The 21,651-nt window shown below is 34.7% G+C and overlaps 1 protein-coding gene across 1 annotated transcript in view; it reads left to right on the top strand.

The window, feature by feature from the left end:
- The window catches only part of LRP1B (LDL receptor related protein 1B), a 1,597,029-nt gene that overhangs the window by 1,343,020 nt on the left and 232,358 nt on the right, over positions 1–21,651 (top strand). Inside the window, exons 46-51 of the mRNA XM_074363587.1 lie at positions 2,382–2,510; positions 4,710–4,829; positions 12,570–12,683; positions 12,928–13,077; positions 15,549–15,671; positions 17,366–17,485. Coding sequence (XP_074219688.1) covers positions 2,382–2,510; positions 4,710–4,829; positions 12,570–12,683; positions 12,928–13,077; positions 15,549–15,671; positions 17,366–17,485 — 756 coding nt within the window. The remainder of the gene's footprint in view (positions 1–2,381; positions 2,511–4,709; positions 4,830–12,569; positions 12,684–12,927; positions 13,078–15,548; positions 15,672–17,365; positions 17,486–21,651) is intronic.

Here is a 21,651-nt window from a genome sequence, read left to right as displayed (position 1 = left end):
AAAATAGATTAGATACATCTGTCTCTACTAAGGCACCTGCTTCTCTCTATTGGTGAGAGGGAATGAATCAGATAGAAAACTATTGTTTTAAACAAGCACAGTTGTATTCACATGGAGCTCTAGAGAGGTATTGGATTCCTCAGAAGTGACAGATCTTTATAGAAGCATTTTGTATCTTGTGGATTCATATTGAAATCCTGTGGTCCAGCAGAGAGATTGAAAAGTAACTCCTGGCTTCTTCTTGTCAAATCCATCTTTGGGAAATGAGGATGTTTCTGGCAAGTCTGTGTCTACATCTGAATTAGTTCACTCAGAGCAGTTTTGGAATGTTAATGGCAGCATTACAGGGGTAAAAGGTCATTTACTAACACCGACCAGAGGGCAAGGAGGGGAAAACCATTTGTTCTTATAACTCTTGACAAAAAGATTAGATAATTCCATTTGGCACAACATTGCTAACCTTATTAACACCCATAACAGAAATAAGAATAGCAAATATAATTAGATAAAACAATTACCTTGTAAAGAAAATAGAGGACAACTGAACTACATTTTTGTTTCTAGAAAGAAGCAGAAAATACTCAGTACCGTTTCATCAAATCAACATACCTAAGCAAGAATTGTCCTCATATGATTTTGTTTTTGCATAATAAACCATAGCTATCATGAATAATTTTTGTTTTTTACCCTCAAAGCACAATGATTACAAAGCAAAATATGGCATTTTCCATCATAACAATTAGTTTTCATTGGAAATGAGAAGTTAAACAGGATGTGTTTAAAATAGACAAAATAAGTTGAGAATGCTAATAGACTCTCAGTAAGTGGATGAGTTTCGTTCAGTTCGTGGTCCAAGGTGATTGTGTGCAGCAAAGTCAGCACTCTCCTTAACACACGTTTTGTTAAAGTTAATGGTGTTTTTGGATTCTTAATTCTTTTTTACTTTATCTAAAATGGCATTCTACCTTAGTGACTGGCCGTTGAAGTTTCGACTGCACCAAGAAAAATAAAATTATCTTTGGAGAGGGTTGCTGTCATTGAAAGAGTTCAATTAGAAGTCATAGATGTAGATAGATAGATAGATATTCTATTAAAATGAGTTAAACTCTAAAAATAATGAATAAATAAAACATTGGAAATTTCAAATAGTATTAGTGGCTGTTTAATTGAATATTCCTGAAATAAATCTTTAAAAAATTACAGTAAATTATAAAATTAAGCTATGTTTTCTACATTAGTAGGGATAAATAAATTCTAATTACTCCAACATAATTAATACGACTGAATTTCACTGTAAAATTATTCAACAAGCAATGGAGTGAGTACAAGCAAGCAAACAGCACCAAAACATTGCATTCCAAACGTTTTCTAATAAATCTATTATTTAAGAATAAAAATAAGTCTGTTTTCTTCAAGACAGATCTTTCTAAAACAGGGGTCACATCCCCACATTCCAAGGATGAAACCTAGCTGTAGAAAAGCTTTTTTGTACTTGGTGACTGTGGGCCTGTTCTCACAAATTGGGCAAACCACATAAATACTCAGGATTTTAATGTCTTATGAAAATCTGGAGATTTAGCAGTGGGACCGTGCGGCAGTGGTCACTTGGAGCCCAGAAGTATCTGATGTATATGCTTTCCAGTTTATCATTGTCCTCCACCAGCTCATCCTAGAGATTCCTATGCTTTTCAGGGAGTAGGTGCTGGCCACGCATGGCAGGAGGAGAGGGTCTGTTCCCTGGTTCTCCCCATGGGTAGAGCAAGAGGCTGATGAGAATAATGTTATTAATTCCAGCATTTCTGAATGATAGAAGCTGCTATAGTGATTTTTTCTGCAGGTAGTTAGGGAGGAAGACTAGTTGGATGTAGGATTTAAGTAAGATGAGTCAAGTTGAGTATTCAAAAATGAGAACTTTACAAACTAGAAAATTTCAATATAATGAAGAATGTATAAGAGATTTCAATAAGAAAACACAAAAAGACTCTCAGTATGTACCAGTATGTACAGGGCTTATTTAACTGGCTCTTTTTAAAAATTTATTTGTAAGATAGACTGCTAAGCAGGACACATAGTCACTCAAATTTAAGCCCCTCCTTCTCTCCGCACATGTGCAGTCACCAAATAATTAGCAAAATATACAAGCAGGCATAAAAGAAAAATGAAGTCAGGCAACTCCCCAAAAATTTACAAAAGGAGAGTAAAAACAGCAACAACATTTCCCCTTTTATTTTTATAAAGAAATGCCATAAACCATTGCCCGTTATTAGTTTTATAGTTAGAGTAATTTTAGCTTATTTTTATAATTAAGATTAAGGGAAATAATTTTTATGGCATCAAAAATATTTGTTATTGCATAAAACATTGACTTTTTTTCCTTTTAGCTAAAAATTCCTCCTGCAACATTTATTCAGAGTTTGAGTGTGGAAATGGAGAGTGTATTGACTATCAACTCACTTGCGATGGCATTCCTCATTGTAAGGATAAATCAGATGAAAAACTGCTCTACTGTGGTAAGTGTCCTATATGTGATTTGTTCACTCCAGAGAGAAGTTTGTAGTTCTTTTTGTAGTTTTTGGTGTGATTGTCTCCACTTGGTTTATATGTGTGATTTCCTTAATGCCTCTTATTAACGTGTAGATCTAAGGCAATTGATTCAGTTTTGCCTTGTTCAAATGGGGCACCACATTTCCTATCCAATACACATAATATTCATTGAAGAATTTCCTCATGGTTTTCCATCCATGAAGTACAAGTTAAATGTAGCAGGAGCCTTTCTTTTGAGCTGCCTAGTTATTCGTCATGAACAATAGGTTTTAGGCTTATATTCCCCAAAATGCAAGTCAGAAATATTAGTTATTGGTAGATATTGCAAGTTTACTTTGCAGCAAAGTTTCACCATCAGTCAGTAACATATTGTTGTGTTGATATCAAAGTCTTACTCACTCTATTTTTTGCTGCTAGGACTGCCCCAGGTCTAGCGTCCTTAGGTATAAAGTCTGATTGCTTTAGCCATTGTCCTCGTCAAGTATGGAATGCCACCAGCTGTGCCTCTGTAGGTGACACCAGTGGTAGCTAACTTTCCCCGCTCCCTTGGGAGTAGAGATTGGCTTTTGGTTCCTAGAAAGCAACTGATACTTGCTTTTGTTGCAGCATTTTTTCTGGAATTTTTTGTCTGTGCAATCATTAATAGTTATTGTAGAGTTGATTCAGATGATTTCTAAATTGGTCTGGTTTATTTTTGTGCTGTAATGTAATAGTACTGGGATTATATGCTCTGCAAACTTTAGGGATCTGTGTTTGAAATGACTCTATTTGATTTCTCTTTTTCTCCTTTGTTTTATTATCTGGGTAATAATTATACCTAAATAATCAAAGAAAAGTTAAAACAAGAAGAAGATGAAGTTTGAGAAATTCACAGGCATTTCTCTCACTCGCATTGCAGGGTAACATGACCTCAGTTAAAGTGATAAGTCAAATGTGATGTGTCCATAATTGATACGTAACTAAAATCTTAGGAAATTTACCCCAAATGACATATTTGCTTGAATGAATGACTATATCCTGTACACTATAAAAATATTAAAGCATACAAAATGTGATGATAGTCAGCTTACAAATTCACATTATTATGAATTGGCTTGAGAATATATTTCATATTACTTGTATCTTCTTAGAAGACCGATAATATGCGTGTGAAAAGGGGTTCACAAACTTTTTCTATAAAGGATCAGCTAGTATTTTAGGTTTTGTGGACCATATGTGCTATCACATATCCTCTCTATTTTTTTTTTTTACAATCTTTTAAAAATATAAAAATCATTCTTAGTTCCAGAGCCATATAAAAACAGCCTCATAGGCTGCATTTGGCCTGTGGGCTGTAGTTTGACAATCTCAGGTATAGATTCCAGGTTTTAAACTTTTATTCCCAAAGCTACTACTATGTGACTAGTGTGAGCAAGGGTACTTACTTGTCTATATTTTAGTTTCTCACTACAAAACAAACCTAGCTGGAGTGGTGGTTGAGAGCGTTAAGTAAACAAATGTGTGTTTATTACAATGCTCAATGTAGAGCCTGGCACAAAATTGGATTTCAGTAAATGACAGCTATTATTATTGTGAGTGGTACCTTCTGCCCCAAATCAGGAAATGTCAGGAGACTCTCATTAGGGAAAGTAGAATTCAGAAGATAATTGTTCTTCTGCTTAGAAAACTATGGTAGACATTTTTAGATAATTTTAAAGAGAAATTTACAGATAAATAGGTGACTCTTGGATTCATTGATCCAGGAATACATGTTTTGACACTTTTTTTTCTTGTTATAAAATCCTTGTAGGATGCAGAGGAGATGGGAAATCGAGGTTGAGGAGTCTTTACTACTTTTGAGGTGGAGATTCATTTCTTCAGAATTAAATATGTGATACATGTTTATTTCTGTGCTGCCCTGCCGAAATGCCAAAAACAATAATGTGGGTGTAATTTGATGAGATCTCCAAGTATGAATCACTGAAATTAAAGCAGTCAAAAAGGCTTTTTACTGAATGAGCTACTTGACAACACATAGATGTTCTAATCCAGAGCTTTGGCCACACAGCACTTGTTCTGTAGATCCACAATCCAGTTATTGCGAATGAGATCTCATCTGTCATCTTCTTTTTGTAAAAATATTTCTATAAGACCTCCAAGTAGGTGTTTTCACTTTTCTATGTAAGAAAATAGAAGCTGTCGAAGAGGTTTCAAGCCCTGCTACAACCGTCGCTGTGTTCCTCACGGCAAGTTATGTGATGGTGAGAACGACTGCGGAGACAGCTCTGATGAATTAGACTGCAAAGGTAAACACGTGTTGTGTCAGCCAAGGGATAGAATTATGCTGTTTCCCAAATGGTCCCAAAGTGTGTTCCTGAGAGCACTAGGGTTTCACCCTTTTGATACACAACACCTACTAACATCTGTGGACCATGCTTTGGTAAATACTGTTGGAGGACGGTTACTAGAGTCAAATGAAAATTATAAGTGTATTCTCTATTTCTGGTTTCTATTTCTTTGCTCACTTTAAAATTCACGTCATTTCTTACCTGTTCAGTTCAACCTCCCTGTTTATGGGGCATTTCTAGTAGAATGTGTCATATTGAATTTTACTGTTCCAAAATGTTCCCCTTCATTCTGTAATTCTCTCTCCTACATATGATCTCCTCATTTTCCTACTTATTAGACAGGAAACCTTAGTACTGTCCTTAATTCCTCCTTCCATCGTGTTTTATCACCCATGTGTTCAATCATCAACAAATCTTCCAATTCTTTGAAATATACTCCCTTTCAATCTACTTTGAGCCTGAATTAAGAGTAGCCCTTTAATTGGTCTCCCTGTTTCTACTCTTTCCAATAAACCTGAATTTTCAGTCATGCTAACACTCTGTAACATTTTACCACAGCGACTACTGGGTCAGCTCAGCACCAGACTACCTGAGATAGAACGCCAGCCCCAGTACTAACTGTGTGACTTTGGATAAGGTACTTAATGTTCTGCGCCTCAGTTTCTTAAACTATAAGAAAAGAGGCAAGAGTTAAATAAGTATGTCAATATTAGTAAATGCTATGTAAGCATTTACTTTTTAAAAACACTTCCCTGATAAAAAATCACTAATGGAGACCTGAGGTTTGCAGAATAAGTGGTAAGTTTTTAGTCTAATATTTAAGGCTCCTAAAATCTGGACCCAAAAGATCTTTCCAAACCAATTTCCATTTAAAAATCTTTCCATGCATTGAACACACCTTACTGAGTAAAATTCATTAAAGACAAAGACATAAGATTTCTGTCATGTGCTTGCCCTCAGGGAGTTTAAATTCTAAGTGAAAGACAGTCATTTAAACACATGGTGATGGATATAAGGTACTACAATTGCACTATTAAGAGCTTTTTTTTTTTTTTTTTTTTTTTTCGGCTTAGAAGTATCCTGAAAAGTTTCGTGGACTGGATTCAATTTAAGCTAGGTCTTAAAGTATGAATAAGGTGAAATGATCAAAACAGAAGAGAATTCCAAGTAGAAGGACCAAAAATTGAAAACTGCAAGTAATTTGTGATGGTTGGAGCCAGATTGCATACTGGAAGTGGTGAAAAGAAATGAGGCAGGTTAGAGGAAGGAACTAGGACATGAAGGGGTTTTTTTGCTGCCATGTTAAGGAGCATGAATTTTATCTTATAGTCACCAGAAAGTGAAAAAAACCCCATGATTTTTAGAATGAAAACTGTAATACTTAGATCAGAAGGACAAAACAGGAGACTATTACAGCAGCTAAAGCTAAGAATAAAGAGAAGAGGGACAGATACCGCAGCATTTTAAAAGGTAGCATAGCAGGTCTTCTGGGTAATAAACACAGAGGAAGCATGGGAATAGAGATGTGTGTGTGTGTTTTCCTGCTTTTAAAATATTATTTGTTTTCATTAATTTTTTTTTAAATTGTTGCAGGGGGAAGGTAATTAAGTGTATTTATTTATATATTTGATTTTTCAAATGGAGATACTGGGGATTGAACCCAGGACCGTGTGCATGCTAAGTATGCACTCTACCATTTGAGCTATACCCTCCCCCCTAAAATATTATTAGTTTTCATTAATTTTTAAATTTATTTTTGTGTGCCTTTTGTTCATGTGAGATGGGGATAAGATAATGAGAATAGTCCACATTCTGAGGTTGGAGCACCTGTAGACCTTCAGAGGGAACTGTTGGAAAGATATATAGACAAATATAGATCTGGAGCTCAGGCAGTAGATTTAGACCAGAAGAACTGGTTTTGGACTTCTTCATAAGACAAAGCTCAAAGGATGGACAGAGTAGTAGCCATTTTAGGGGAATGCATCAGAATGACATGTAATTAAAAAATAAAGACGTGAATATAAAAGGAAAATTAGACCATGGGATTAATAAAAAGATCTTCATAATAAATTATTTTTCAAGAAAAGATAAGTTAGCATTGTAAAGTGTTGCAGAGAAGGCGGGAGGGCAGGCATAGACTGGAGTGTCCATTGTGATTGGCAAACAGAAGATAATCTCTTGGTTACCTTCAAGAGAGTCGGTTCAGTGGAATGGAAAGGAAAAGTCAGATCACATTAGATGAAAACAGAATATGAATGGTGAAAGAGTAAACACAGTTAATGCAGATTATTTTTTTAAATAACGGTAAAGGAAGTATGTGTGAAGTACGGCTGTAACGAGAAGGCTAAAAAAGGTGAGGAAGAGGGCAGAATGTGTAGGAATTATTCTGCAGCTGGAATAGGATTAAGTTACTCTGTCGTCTTAGACTCTTTGACCTTGGCCAAACACTTGAATAGCTCACCATCTAAAGTTGACACTGCAGTTTAGGAAGAGCCAAGTACATGTGCAAATTATTCAACTATTATTTCATATTATCTATAAAAGATTAGAAATGATAAAAATGTAGTAAGAAACTGGGAGTAAGTGGAGTGAAATGGATAAGCATCCAGGAAGCTGGAAGGAGACCAAAAAATGGGTGTGCTCTATCAGTTATTTGCAAGCAGGAAAGGAGAATATATTGGAGACATTAAGCCAGGATAAAAGTAAAATATCAAGGTGGAATGTGAAGGAACTGTATAATAAATACAGAAAGTAGATTTTGAAACAAAATTCATAAAAGGAACCATGGCAAATTAGTAAGTTACTGTGGGTTTTCTTAGAAAATAATTTTTCTTTGAAAAGGAGGAAATAAATTAGTGTGTTTGGGTTTATGAAATATAGTACCTAGTACATGGTAGGTGTTTATTAAATTCTTATGTGGCTGAGTGAAGCAGTAAGTCTTCCAGAAATATAGAAATACAGGTTTTTTCTGCCTAATGATATCAGTATCAGCTACTAAAAAACAGTAAGAATAACTCAAAATGTTATTTCCCCTTTTCAAATCTAAACCCTTGATTTCTGTGTTATAAACATCTCAACCATATACTTGGGATCAGAACTACTGCATTTGAGAATCAAGTTTTTGTCCATACTTTTGTGACAATAATAGTGTAAAAATTATGACAATTGGATATCTAAAGAAACAATGACAACAAAACCTTGTGCCTTGAAGTTCTTCCTGTATAATGTAGGACATTTGAAACTACAAATGCTTATGGAAACTCAGCATAAATTATATTGTGTATTTAAAAATTTATATAAATGGACTAGCTCCTTTAGGATAAACAAATGTGTAGCTTTTTCGGTGGAAGATTACTTATTATAGTTGCATCTTTTAGATTTGATTTCTCTCTCATATTATATTTGTTCACATGGTATCCTTCTAGGGCACCTTTCATGCCATAGGGTAAAGACTTACCTGGGTCCTTTTTCCATAAGCCAGGTTCTTATAAAGCATTCATTCAGACGTGTATCCATCAAACCCATGGACGCTTACAGCACCTAAAAGATAAATGAAAGACAAGGAACATGTAGGGGCTCAGAAAGAGTGCAAAAAGAGTTCTTTCTCCAAGCCTTGTCTCCTAGTCATTGCTTCTCTGTTGCTTTCGTCAGTGCAACGTGGGGATGCAGCGCTTCGTTATACACACACGTGCGCGCGCGCGTGCACACACACACACGTTAAATAAATAAATAAATAAATAAATAAATAAATAAATAAACAAACAAACAAACAAACAAACAAACACACAAAAACCACATACTACTTTTTAGTGTAAATAAAGTAAAATACAACAAAATTTAAATCACTACAATAAAAAATGTCAGTAAATACAGAGATTTTGATAGACTATGGAGAGTACAACGGCAGCGTCTGTAAATTATTTGAAATACTGTTACACTTTTGTTTGTTTAAGTTAGACGTTAACAGTAGTTAACATTACTATGTTTCCATTCCACAAGGCGGTGAATGTATTTACAGAGTGGAAATGCATATTTGAAGGAGGTATTTTTGGTTTCTTCTCCTTTGGAAGCAAAGCAAAACCCCAAATCCTCATTAATCTTTCACCACTACCCCTTTGTAGCTATCCCTTTCACGACTGAGAGCTTCAGACATCAAGCTGTCTGCTGGGGATCTGAGGAGATGTTCAGAAAGTTTGTCATTCTGTATTTCTTTTCTGGTTGTGTCAGAGTTTGAGTGAAGAGATTTGTGGGGAGTGCGTGATCCTCTTCCTTTTCTCCCTGTTGAGATAAATATACTCCCTTTGAGAAGTACATGAACACCCTTGGGCCACCTGAATGCCTTCAGGTGGACTGGAGAGCTAAGTACTTTTGAGGTGACCTAAAGGAGAGGAAACTGGTGTTGGTTTTTTTTACCAGATTCATAGCAAAACTTTGAAGATTCGACAAACAACAAGCTAAAGGCAAAAAAAAAAAAAAAAAAAAAGCTTGCCTGGGCAGGAAATCATCATTCCTTCTGGGTTTGCATACCCTAGAGCCTAAGCAGTAAATTAAATAAAAGATGTGGTTTGAAGGTAAACAGAAAAGATATGACAGCAAATTTAATATAGTTTTTCCTTGTCAGCTTCCCTTTGCTACAGGCTGGGTAGGGGAATTGGAAAAGAACACACTGACTTAGGTTATTTATAAGAAACTTCGTAAGAACTACAGAAAGACTAATCGATTTTAGATGTTTCCTATCTCATTAAATATTTTAACTGACATAGAGAAGCAGAAGCAGATGAAATAGGACAGTTAAAGTATATGAAGGAAAGAACGGTTTTCCTTTCCCTCTTTCTACTACTTGTGATCCACAACCCTGTCAGATCTTCCTTTGTGTCTCATTGCTATTCCCAGTGTGGCTGGCATACATTTGCACTCACTTTTTGTAGACTTTTTCTTTCGGACTATCTGAAGGGAAAAGTCTAGTATTTTTCTCTTGGTTTGCCTTTATTTGGACTACATTATTTTCTCTTCTCCTTTTTTCAGGACTTTTAGCCTGAAGAAAAATTGTCAGAAAGCTTTCATATTAACTTGACAAATTAGAGATACTGTCATCTTTCTCCCTCAAGAATCACCCTGAGGGTGAAAGAAATGTTAATACTTGATTGACCAAAACAACATGAGAAAGGAATATAGTTGAGGGAACAGGAGAGGAAGAGGTTCTGGCAGAAGCAGCGTTTGCTTATACATATTAAGTGACGTTCTCTGTATCCCCAGGGATTTCTCCCATCCCAGGACTCTCCTTCCTTGTCGGCAAATGCTGGAGATGTTAATCCCCACAACCACCTTGCTCCTGTTGTTTGCGGAATTGTGTAGCCACATAATATGTCCAGTTTCATGGTCACTTTTCACCCTACTTAACCCTCTGGTGGTTCCCAAACTCTTTCTCAAGTCATAGAATCTGTGGAGATAAGATTAATTCCCGTTTGCACAGCTCACACACTTTGACAGGCTGTCCTGCCCTCCTCACCAAAATTGACTAGCTCTCTTTTTGATTGGAAAGATGAGAGAAAGAAATGGGAGAAAAAATATTTCACCCTCTCACTAGTTCTCCTGACCCTCTCCTTCATTTTCCCCCCATGCCTTTCTCTTAAATACTATTTTCTAACCACTCTTCTCAACTTAAAAGTTAGTTTCCTTTCATTTAGAGTTCCTTTCTTTCTTTTTTCTTTTTTTCCTCTTCCTAGAATTCCATCCAAGACTGTGTTCTACCAGTTCCACATTTCCACTCTTCTCATAAGCCATGCTTTACTCTTACTTCCACCTGAGAGCCTCCAATACTGTATTTGAAACTCCATTACTGTCAAATCCCTGAATCTCCAGTCCTCTTAAGATGCCATCTCCATGTCATAATTTGCCTCTTCACTCTGTCTGCCACCAGTACCTACTCAAATGGACTCCCTGCCACATACACAGAAGATTCTCCGTGGAAGTTGGAGGGAGGTGGAGATGGTGGGATGGGTTGGGATTGTTCCATTGGGATCTTTCTGGCATCCTGAACTCTAAGTGCAAGTATTAGATGAAACTTCAAGTGCATTATGAGATAAATCTTAATAGACTACTTCAGGAATATTACCACTATCTAGAATATTCTTTCACAGAGAAATGAATTTTGTCTTCTAAATAAAGGGATTGTAAGGAGCCTTTTGGAACACAACCTCTTAACAGGAGACTCCTGATGGACAGCAGGGTCAGAAACAAAATGTATATGCTGCTCATGGTTATTTTCTATGTTACATGTTCCATTTATTGTTTCCATTGAAAAATACTGAATGTGAAATGTAATAGAAAGGACTATGGAAGAAACTTTACCTTTTTAGACATAAAAGAAAAATGTCTGTTTTTTTCCTGTTTGAAACAGTGTATTTGTTTCTACTCATAATAGCATTATCTGTTTCACATGATAAGATGTTATTTTTAATGACGGAAACAGGGAAGCAATTATAATTGCAAATTGTAAATAAAACATTTATTCTAATCATCATTTAAACACAAAGAAGGATACAATTGCAAGATACAATTAAATATAATAAAAGCAGTGCATTATGAAATACAAATGACATACACACCCTTGAGTAAAATTTGCATAAAGATAGCATTTTAACCATTTACAATTGATATAATTTATATTTATAATTAAATAGGCTCTTTGAAATATCAACACTAGTAAAAGTGGCATAATCAAAAAGCCCTTCAGGTTGTACATTAACATAATCAACCTGTGGAAATTTGAATTTGGAATAAAAATCTCACCTAAGTTAATCAAACACACAAAGCATGCCATGCACCTGTTCACAACATATTGCTGGAAACCATTATATGGTAATGAATGTGTAAGCAAAGTAAAAAGGAATGTATGATTAAGAATAGGCTATTTTTTACAAAGTATATATAATGACAGTCACATATTGAAACTGATTTTCATCTAAGCATAGCAGGGAATTGGAAAGCCATACTTTCCAACAACAGAGACAAGTCATATGACATTTACAGGTTTCTTGGCAGGAGGCATCCATATTTCCTATGCCAAATGTTAGTGGTATGGCCATGTAAAGGAGGGTAACATAGCATGATGATTTTCTAGCAATGCTGAACTGTTATTCCCTCTTAGAGTAATAAGGCAAGTGCTTCCAGTGGTTTCTCCCTTTCAGTCTCTGTCACTGTCTTTCTGTCTGTCTGTCTCTTTTTATCATAGTGGGGAATGTTCCACCCCTTCTTAGCAAACAAATTGGGATTTCTCTGTACACAGGCACTTGCTTAGCATCATAACTTTGTATGTTTGAAGCTGGAAGGAAAGAGAATTTTCAGCAAAATTTAATTTTTTTCTTTGGTAGCTTAGTGCTGGACTGGTATTATGAAAAACAAAGCACATCCTTGCTTTCTGGAGCTTACAATTTAATGGGGGCGGGAGATACATAAAAAGGCAATTGCAATGCAGAATTATAAGTACCACAACATAGGAAAGAACCATGTGACAGAGGGAGATGTATGAAGCATCTAACCCAAGCTTGAGGGTGAAGGCCACAGGTCAAGTTTGACTTCCCTGAGTTAATAAAACAAAACCAAACAAAATTATAAGAATTAAAGTACTCAAAATGGTAAAGTAGGAAGTCATTTTCTGTCTCATCTGTCCATTTATTTATTTACCTGTTTGTCTAGTTTCAACCTGTGCCGCCGTTGAGTTCCGCTGTGCAGATGGGACGTGCATTCCAAGATCAGCACGATGCAACCAGAACATAGACTGTGCGGATGCTTCAGATGAAAAGAACTGCAGTAAGATATTCCATTACCTTTTGTTTGTTCACGCCTGTGCACCTTTGGCATCACATTGAACAGTGTCCAACTCTTCACTGAACCTTGTCCAGAGCTGACATGTAATTAACCCCTGGTGTGTAGGATAATTGCATATTTACTTCTTCAAATGAGGTTAACTTTTCTTGTTTCTATGACCTACATAGAAGGCTCATAATCTTTGCAGATGAGGTGGTTTTTCATTTTTCTGTTTACCTCCTTATAGATAATACAGACTGTACATATTTCTATAAACTTGGAGTGAAAACCACAGGGTTCATAAGATGTAACTCTACCTCACTGTGTGTTCTGCCAACCTGGATATGTGATGGATCTAACGACTGTGGAGACTATTCAGATGAATTAAAATGCCCAGGTAATGCTAAAAAGAAAAATGATCTTTGCCTGGAAGACTTCAGGGCTGGTTTTATAGAATAAACTTACTAACTTATTAATTTTTATTTATTCCTGATACTCAGTGACTAAAATTAAAACGTAAATATTGTAGACTAAATTAAAAAACAATCATCCTGTTCTAAACATGTCACTTGATATTTTGTAGTGAGTTACAAAATGATACTTGAGAAATCTGTTCTGCATTTGGATCAGTTTCCTTTTTCATGTTCAGTTCATCGTTCATCCTTTTAAAGTTGGTGATTAAGTCTTAACATGTGTGATCTATGAAGTTTTTACAGAATTAGTGCACACTGAGAGAAAACTACCCATAGACTGAAGGCAGGGAGACTGTTTCTTACCACTGGCTTTATTTATGTTATGCGGCTTGTATTGTCATAAGTCAGGCTGTTTGATGCAGTTTGCACAATCCTTTGGCACAGTAGTGTGGGCAGTAACAATTACTGGATCCTGGTCAGACTGGCATATTTGTATCTGACTATTAGCCATCTTTTCTACACAAGCACTGAAAAGTGTCATCTTCTTTCTCAGGAGAATGTCTTCCATGAGAAGGTCATGACCCTGTTTCTTTTAACTATTTGAGGAAACAAGCTTAAAAATATATAATAATACCAGAAAGAAAGCTGTTAAATTGCTATAGCTTGAAGTCGATATGCTATGTAAGACACTATTACATGTGTCTTAAACTGCTGTTTCCCTCTCCTGACCCTGTTACTACGCTCACTTTTTCCATGGTTAGTTGACATGTAGTAATTCTCTGAAATATTTTAATAAATCATATTTGTGGGTATTCCATCCACCAGTGTACACCCACACACTTACCCCCCACACACACACATACACAGAGGATCTACTATAAAGAATTGATATTCTTAATGGTACATAATTTATCAATTAATTGGGCAATAGCAGATTCTTTTTTTTTTTTTTCTCCTGCTCATCACCATGTAAAACTCTGATATTCCTTCTGGGTGTGAGAAGTCTCGTTGTATCCTGGGAGGAACTGGAAAACGTCTCTGGAGGCACTTAGCTATGACTCACTGCAACTCTTCCACATCTTTTTTTTTTAAACTTTAGTCTTCATTATATAAAACATTAAACTAATTTAGAAACATTGTTTTAGACTCATGAAAACTGCGTGTTTAGATTCTTATTCCAGTGTTTTTTCTACAACAATTCTTCGTCTCATTTAGGCTGTAATTAATTTTTTAATTATTTTGCACGTGGCATAAACAGATGTTCATTAAACTTATAAATATACTTTTTAGTTTTTCTGTCATTTATGTATTTCTAGGATTAATAAGTTATTTTGAAGTTAACTTTCAACATTAATAGAGAATTGTGATTACATTGGGGAAGAAGGAGAGGGGCATTCGTGTAGATGTATGAAACAGGTGGACAGACAGGCAGGAAGCCAGTAAAAGTTCAGTCTAAATATCTTAGGTTGTGTCTGGGCAATATCCTAAGAAAAAGTAAGACATACAGCACAATCAAGACTTTTGGGGTTAATGGTGAATTCCCTCATAAAGTAATTTTCACCTGTAATTAGATCTACAAAGTTGGCATTTAAAAAATACAATGGAGGTGATTTGTGTTATCTTAAAATAGTTATAATGCATCACTCTAATGTGATTGACGTGTGTACTCTTAGATTTACCTGCTGATTGACTGTGAGCCAGTCACCCTAAGTCTATGTACACCTAAATGTGTGAGGGGACTAATGATACCCAATAAAGAGAAAAATCTAGTATTTTGTATGTACTCTTGGAGGTTATAATAACTCTCTACAATCTATAAAATATGTAGTGCAAAATAATTTTATATACAGATACTTTTTATTCTCATGATATTTTTGTAAGATGTATAGTGATTTTAGAGATTCTATTGCAACTTGTTTTTCTTCCTTAAAATAGAAACTACCTAAATTTTGTGAAAGCATACGTACTCACCAAGTGGAACACCAAGTTTACCCTTTCTGAGCAGAGATCTACTAGTGATTTTATAGTGTCATTTAGTTTTATGGGTATGGAATTAACAATATTTTTCACCTGAAATGACTCTTTGGCCTTAGGCTTACTCATTTTATTAGTCATCTCAGTTGTTTTATTTTATTTTTATTAACTAAACTCCACATTATTTGGATTTAAATAGTTTTTCTATTAGTACCATCTTTCTGATCCAGGAGCCAATCCTAGATTGGAATTTGGTAATCATGTCTCCCTGGTCTCTTCTGGTCTGTGCTAGTTTTTAGTTTTTCCTTGATTTTCATGTCCTGGACATTCTGTAAAGAACAACTCAACTCTTTTGTGTTTAACTTTTCTTGTTATTATCTCTTCCAGTTCTAGGAGTATTACTGTTTTGTTATTTAGCTATATTGCAGAAGTCTAAGATTAATTTAAATTATTTGACATTGTATTCTATATTTTGTCACAGTTCAAAACAAACACAAATGTGAGGAAAATTATTTTGGTTGTCCTAGTGGAAGATGCATTCTGAATACCTGGATATGTGATGGTCAGAAAGATTGTGAGGATGGACTTGATGAATTCCACTGTGGTGAGACATTATATCCGGCTTTACTTTTATAAACCATATTATTATTTATATGCTGATATTATCGCACCTAGGGATTTTATACGAAATATTGCTAATTGATTTTAACATCATTTTTCATGTCTATTAAATAACATAGAATGGCAAAAATTAAAATAGAACAGAAGAAGTTGTAACGGAGAATAGCAATCTCCTGTACAGCCTTTTCTCTGTTTTTGTTAGTGGTTACTTCCTTCAATCTAAATAATATACCTTCATTGCCTGACTTATTAACTTTAGATGCTAATATATTTACTTTCTGCTCTGAAAAATAAGGATTTAGCTCACACAGCCCCTTACACTCTCCCTACCTGTTACTGACTGTTGTATTATTATCTGAAATATACATACTAACTACATGTATAGCTTTAAATAATATACTTAAATTTGCATTTCTTCAAACTCTTCATCCATCACCACCCACCTCCTAATTTATGTGTGTACATTTCATTTCACTTGGCAAGGTAAGAAAGCATTTTTAAAATTCATTTTATAAAACATATGGATTTTGTGATTTCAAGGCCAAAAAATATATATATTCACTATTATCATTTAACGTAAATAGTATACACTGGTGAATAGACAACAGTAGAAAAAAAAGATTAAAAATGGATTGTCTATGAAATGTCAAACTCCTCAAAAACTAAATGTCATCATGAAGTATGAAGGTGCATTTTGTTTGATTAAAATGCTATATATCATTACATTAGAGCCAGATTCTGAACAAGATTAGCAGAGAACTTAACAAATATTTTCTGTTGATTTTTATGGTTGTATCTTCTTTAATTTTATTTTTTCCAGGCTTCAGTTTTTTCTCAGTGCTTCTCTTTTTACATGTCATCTCAGTAAATATTTTAAATAAAGATGCGTTTTTAAATAGTTTATAAGATCAAAATCAAATTTTTATTTTTATAGTAGTTTTTTTTTAACACAGTAATTACTAAGATTTTATTTTTTGGTTGTTTGCTGATGATAAACATGCTAAGAGGGGAGGACTATCACAAACTTTGGAAATAAATGGAGTGCATTATTATAAATGCATAATTTGCTAACAAAATACCAGCCAGCCTGCCAATGAATTTGAATGTTAAGTGTTCCCAAGGGAGAGAAACAAAAACATCAAACTGTCAAGTATGTATAGGTACGAAACTGGTGGCTTGTCGTCAACCTAAAACCCCCTTAGTCACCTCATCTTTAAAATCAAATGTATGTGGTGGTGAGTTCAACATATTTGACCTTGCCTAGGGTATAATTTTTTTTTCACTTATTCAAAAGTAGGTTAAAAATTAGAAATAACTACCTCATGTGTGGAATATTTATTTTATATCTGTATACCATATGTTTTTAAAAAATGACAAGCAAATGCCAAAGGAATATATTTAGGAAGAGTGAAGAGCTTAGTGACTAGTTCAGAGTCAAACACTGTGCGATTATGTTGAAGGAACGATGTTGTTATCACCTGGATAACTCAAGCAAGCTGCTGTCAAAATTTTATAAAATTTTAAAGAGGAATTTTGCTTGTTTTATTTTGGGATGGTGGGTTTTAGCAAAGAAAAAGAACTTTCTCACTGTCATCACCATCTTTCCTAAGATGGTCTTAAATGATTTATTTTTTTTCTCTTCTGCACCTAAAACAAGCATTCTTGTTTGTTTTCTAGATTCTTCTTGTTCTTGGAACCAATTTGCCTGTTCGGCCCAAAAATGTATATCTAAACACTGGATTTGTGATGGAGAGGACGATTGTGGAGATGGATTAGATGAAAGCGATAGCATTTGTGGTGAGCTGTTTCTTTTCGGTTCTCATTCAATTTTTAGGTGTGTGATACTTACGCTCTGCCATTAGAGCACACAGAAAAAACTGTTTTCTACCTTGTTAAACTAAAGTTTAATATGTACATACATTTCAATGTAACTATTATTATTTTCACGACAACCTATTAGTCCTCTGTTTATATATACATGTATACATATATATGTACACATATATATACTTGTTATTATAGTTTTAGGATTTTTTTCCTGAATGTTAACACAGTGAATCTATTAGCAAGTTGTATTTCTCGTCTTCAGTGACTTCTTTCGAATAGATCTCAATGATTGAGATTACTGGGATCAAATGATTGAACATTTTTTCATTGCTCTTGATAAGTCTCGCTAAGTTGACCCCCAATTGTGTTATACTGATTTAGATTGCCATAAGCCACACATGTTGTGTGTGTGCACGTGTGTGTATGTGTGTATTGTAGTGATCTTTATTAGTGAATTGTTTTAAATGGGAAGTAAGGAAGGAGGCTATTGTATATGACTTTAAAATGTACATTAAAATTCAGCTTTATAGGGTTAGAGGTATAGTGTCAAATGTCTATATTTACAACCATATGTCTACTACAAAGCCAATGTAATTGCTTTTAATTAATTACAGAATATAACAAATCATTTAAATTGGATGATTAAATGAAGTTTTAAGAGATAGAAGGAAACAACCTAATCACTCTAAATGTGTTATTATTGACCAAGCATTCTGTTTTATTTATATGTCTGTCTGTCTTTTTATTTATCTATCTGATGTTTCCACATGTGTGTTTGTACCTATAGCTCTAGATTGTCTACTCATTATATCAGCCCAGTTTCATAGCTGTTATCCTTATTTTAGAGAGAAAAGGACCTGAGTCATAGAATCAGGTTCACATATAAGGTTAAGCATATTTAACACCTTTTAAAAATGTTCAGGAGTTGTGGCTTGCAATTTAGGCCACTATCATGGAAACAGGTAAATAAGATTTATAATGTTCATACTAAACCGAAGTTCTCCATAAATAATATAAAATTGGAGATAGCCTCAGAAAGCAGGCAATTTATTTTCCTATATTAAGCCATCTGAAAACTATGTTTTATTTACACAGCTGAAACCATGTCATTATACCACAGATAAAGATAGAAAGATTGCTATCAGAAAGCTCTAGAAAGAAAAAGAAATCAGTAATTAATTAGGTGACTGGCCAGTCTATTTTAACTAATTTTCTTCTCTTTGCTTGTAAATATTTACTGAATTTTAACCAAAGGATTACCTACTTATAGCGGGTCGAGCATGTTTTCAATCTCTAAAAGCATCTTGGTTTTGACCCTTTGTTTAATTCTACACTAAGTGGCTCCACTGATACGGCTATTCTTTTTGAGTGGACACGGTATAACAGAAGTGGTAATGTCTCTGAAGTCCCAGAAGTTGAATTCTCTCGCATGTGCATTTTCCAACTATGTGGTCATGAGCAGGTCCATTTTATTCCTTGTTCCTCAAATTCCTTACCTTTTAAGTGGGCACAAAACATCTACTTTATGGAATTATTATGATCATCTAACATGGCCAATGTGTACTATATAAATGAATTTACTCTCATTCTTTTTTGTTTTGTTTCTCCTGTTCTCTTCCCTTATTTTCCAGACTGTCATTGTTATACAAATGTCTATCAGTATTCTGATGAATTTTTTTTAAAAGGTTTTAATGGTAATGGGCATGTTTACCTGTCGTCAAAACACCCTAATTAACTTAATCAAGGCTGCAATTTATGTACCGACTACCAAGCTGTTGTCACATAAAAATTACTGCTCTAGACCATCAGTTGATGAACTGAACTTAGTATTTTAGGACTGGAAAGGAACTTTATAAATAATTTATCCCAGTGGTGTTTAGCCTTCAGTGTACAAAGATCCTTCTCAGAGGTTTGTTGAGAATGTAGATTCTTAATTCGCACCTCCAAACATTCCAATGTAGGCTGTAGACATATTTTTTCCTCATAAGTGCATAGTGATTCTGACTTGGGATCTGAAGCTTTAGTTTTGAAAATCATAGTCCAGTTCACGCCCGTCATGTGATAGATGAGGAAGGAAAAAGTCACGGAGGCTAGTAAGTTTGCTTAGGGTCACGCAGTGAATCAGTGATGACAGAGATAGGACCAGAATTCATTGAAATACTTACTAAATTGGATGGTAACTATTACCCATCACATGCAATATCTGAATAGCTACTTAAAGTGGATCTGATAGAATTCCTTCAGTCTGTCTTCCTTCTCCCTTGGGGTTCATTTCCCTGAGGAAGGCAGCATGTCTCCAGACAACAGTGGTGACTATGCAAGGAAGACATGAAATTTTTCTTCGGCCCATTTTCTTTCCAGTCGACCATAATGTTTTGACCAAACTCTTGACACAGAATCTGTGGAACCACCACCAAAGGAGTCAGAAAATTAGCTGCAAAGAGCCTCATGCCATTTTATAGCTTGAGGTATCTTAGTAGTTATATGGTCATGCCCCTCACCCCTCACTTTAGAGTGAAACCCAGACCCTAGTCTTCTGCAAGGTCATATGGATTTAAATTTCTCGGCAGTCATATCAATGCTATATCTATCATGCCTACCTTGGGAATAAGTTGGAGTGACAATAAGAAAGTAGACAAGGAGCTATACATGTCTCAAAACTTCCATAGCAGAGAGAATGCATCTTCTACATCTCTAGCTAAATAACAAAAAACATTATGGAAATTAAAACATTAATTGAGAGTATAATAGTGAATGTGATACTTTATGTTCTTATGGCAAGCTTGAAAAGGTAGATAATAAGGAGGAATAATGGAAAAATAACTTTGTATGAAGAGAATTTCATTATAGAAGGCACCAAAGACATAATAGGTAGCAAGTACATCCATATTTAAATGAAACCAACATTTAATAGATTTCCTTTATAATTTCTTCGAGTAATTGTTATCGTATTCAATCTCATTCTGTTAGCACTGATCCTCAATCAAATAAGTAAATCTGAATTGCCTAGCGGGCTTTTCAACATTCACTTGCTATCCTGTCCTCCAAGTTAAAGGGTATGTCAGGACAGGCGTGTTTATGTTGAAAAAGATCATCAGGGGATTCTATTGTGTCACCCTGCTGTCCCCCGTATTGAAAACGTTGCTTTAAAAAGCATTTACTTTTCATAACAACTCTGTGGCTGAAAAGTAAGATGCTAATTGATAATCCAATTAAAGCAGCTTTAAATGTTTGTAAATAAATGTCTTTCATCAATCTAGGCAGTCATATTTTCTTCCTGGAGGTATGAACATTTTTTTGAATGATTCTTACAAATTGTTTTTAGCATCTATTATGTGGGTAACGTCTGTTCACCAGAAAGTGAAATTAAAGAGAAATTAGATTCGGAGGTCTTACTGATTCACTCAGCAAATATTTTATATATAAAGAAACAAATAAGCCATTCAATAACATCTAACTATACTGGGGGCTAGGGAAATATTGTGAGAAAGAATCATTTTCTAATTTTATATGATGACCCTATGCCTGTATAAGGAGAAGCAAAGAGAAACCACCCATGACCCTTTAAATTTACAATCAAAGTCAATGAACTTTTTTTCCTGTATACATTTGAAAACAACATCATGCAACTAAAAGGACATTTAATCGATAGAGCAAATAAATAAAAAGTGGATTCTGTTTATTAAGTGTGTAAAAGCAAAGAGGACATGCATACACTTATACTTTTTGCTTGTTTTTTATTGAAGTGTAGTCAGTTACAATGTGTCAGTGTCTGGTGTACAGCATAATGTCCTAGTCATGAATATATATACATGTATTCATTTTCATATTCTTTTTCATTTAGGGTTAATACAAGATATTGAATATAGTACTATACAGAAGAAATCTATTTTTTATCTATTTTAATATATAGTGCTTAACATTTGCAAATCTCATACATTTCTACTTTTTAACAAGACAAGGTGGGGAGTAACAATAATGACACTGGCTTAGGAATCAAGAGTTTTGGACTCTTAGCTCAACATGCGACTCCCTATGCAACCTGGGATTTCCTGCAAGCTTTTCAACTTCTCAGAGCCTCAGTTTCCTTTTCTGCGAAATGAGACTAATACTAGTTCTACCTTTTAGGGTGACCA

Source organism: Camelus bactrianus, chromosome 5 (assembly GCF_048773025.1).
Source record: "Camelus bactrianus isolate YW-2024 breed Bactrian camel chromosome 5, ASM4877302v1, whole genome shotgun sequence".
NCBI classification, from domain to species: Eukaryota; Metazoa; Chordata; class Mammalia; order Artiodactyla; family Camelidae; genus Camelus; species Camelus bactrianus.
Note: the sequence above shows the minus strand (reverse complement) of the source record. Positions and strands in the feature narration are given on the sequence as shown.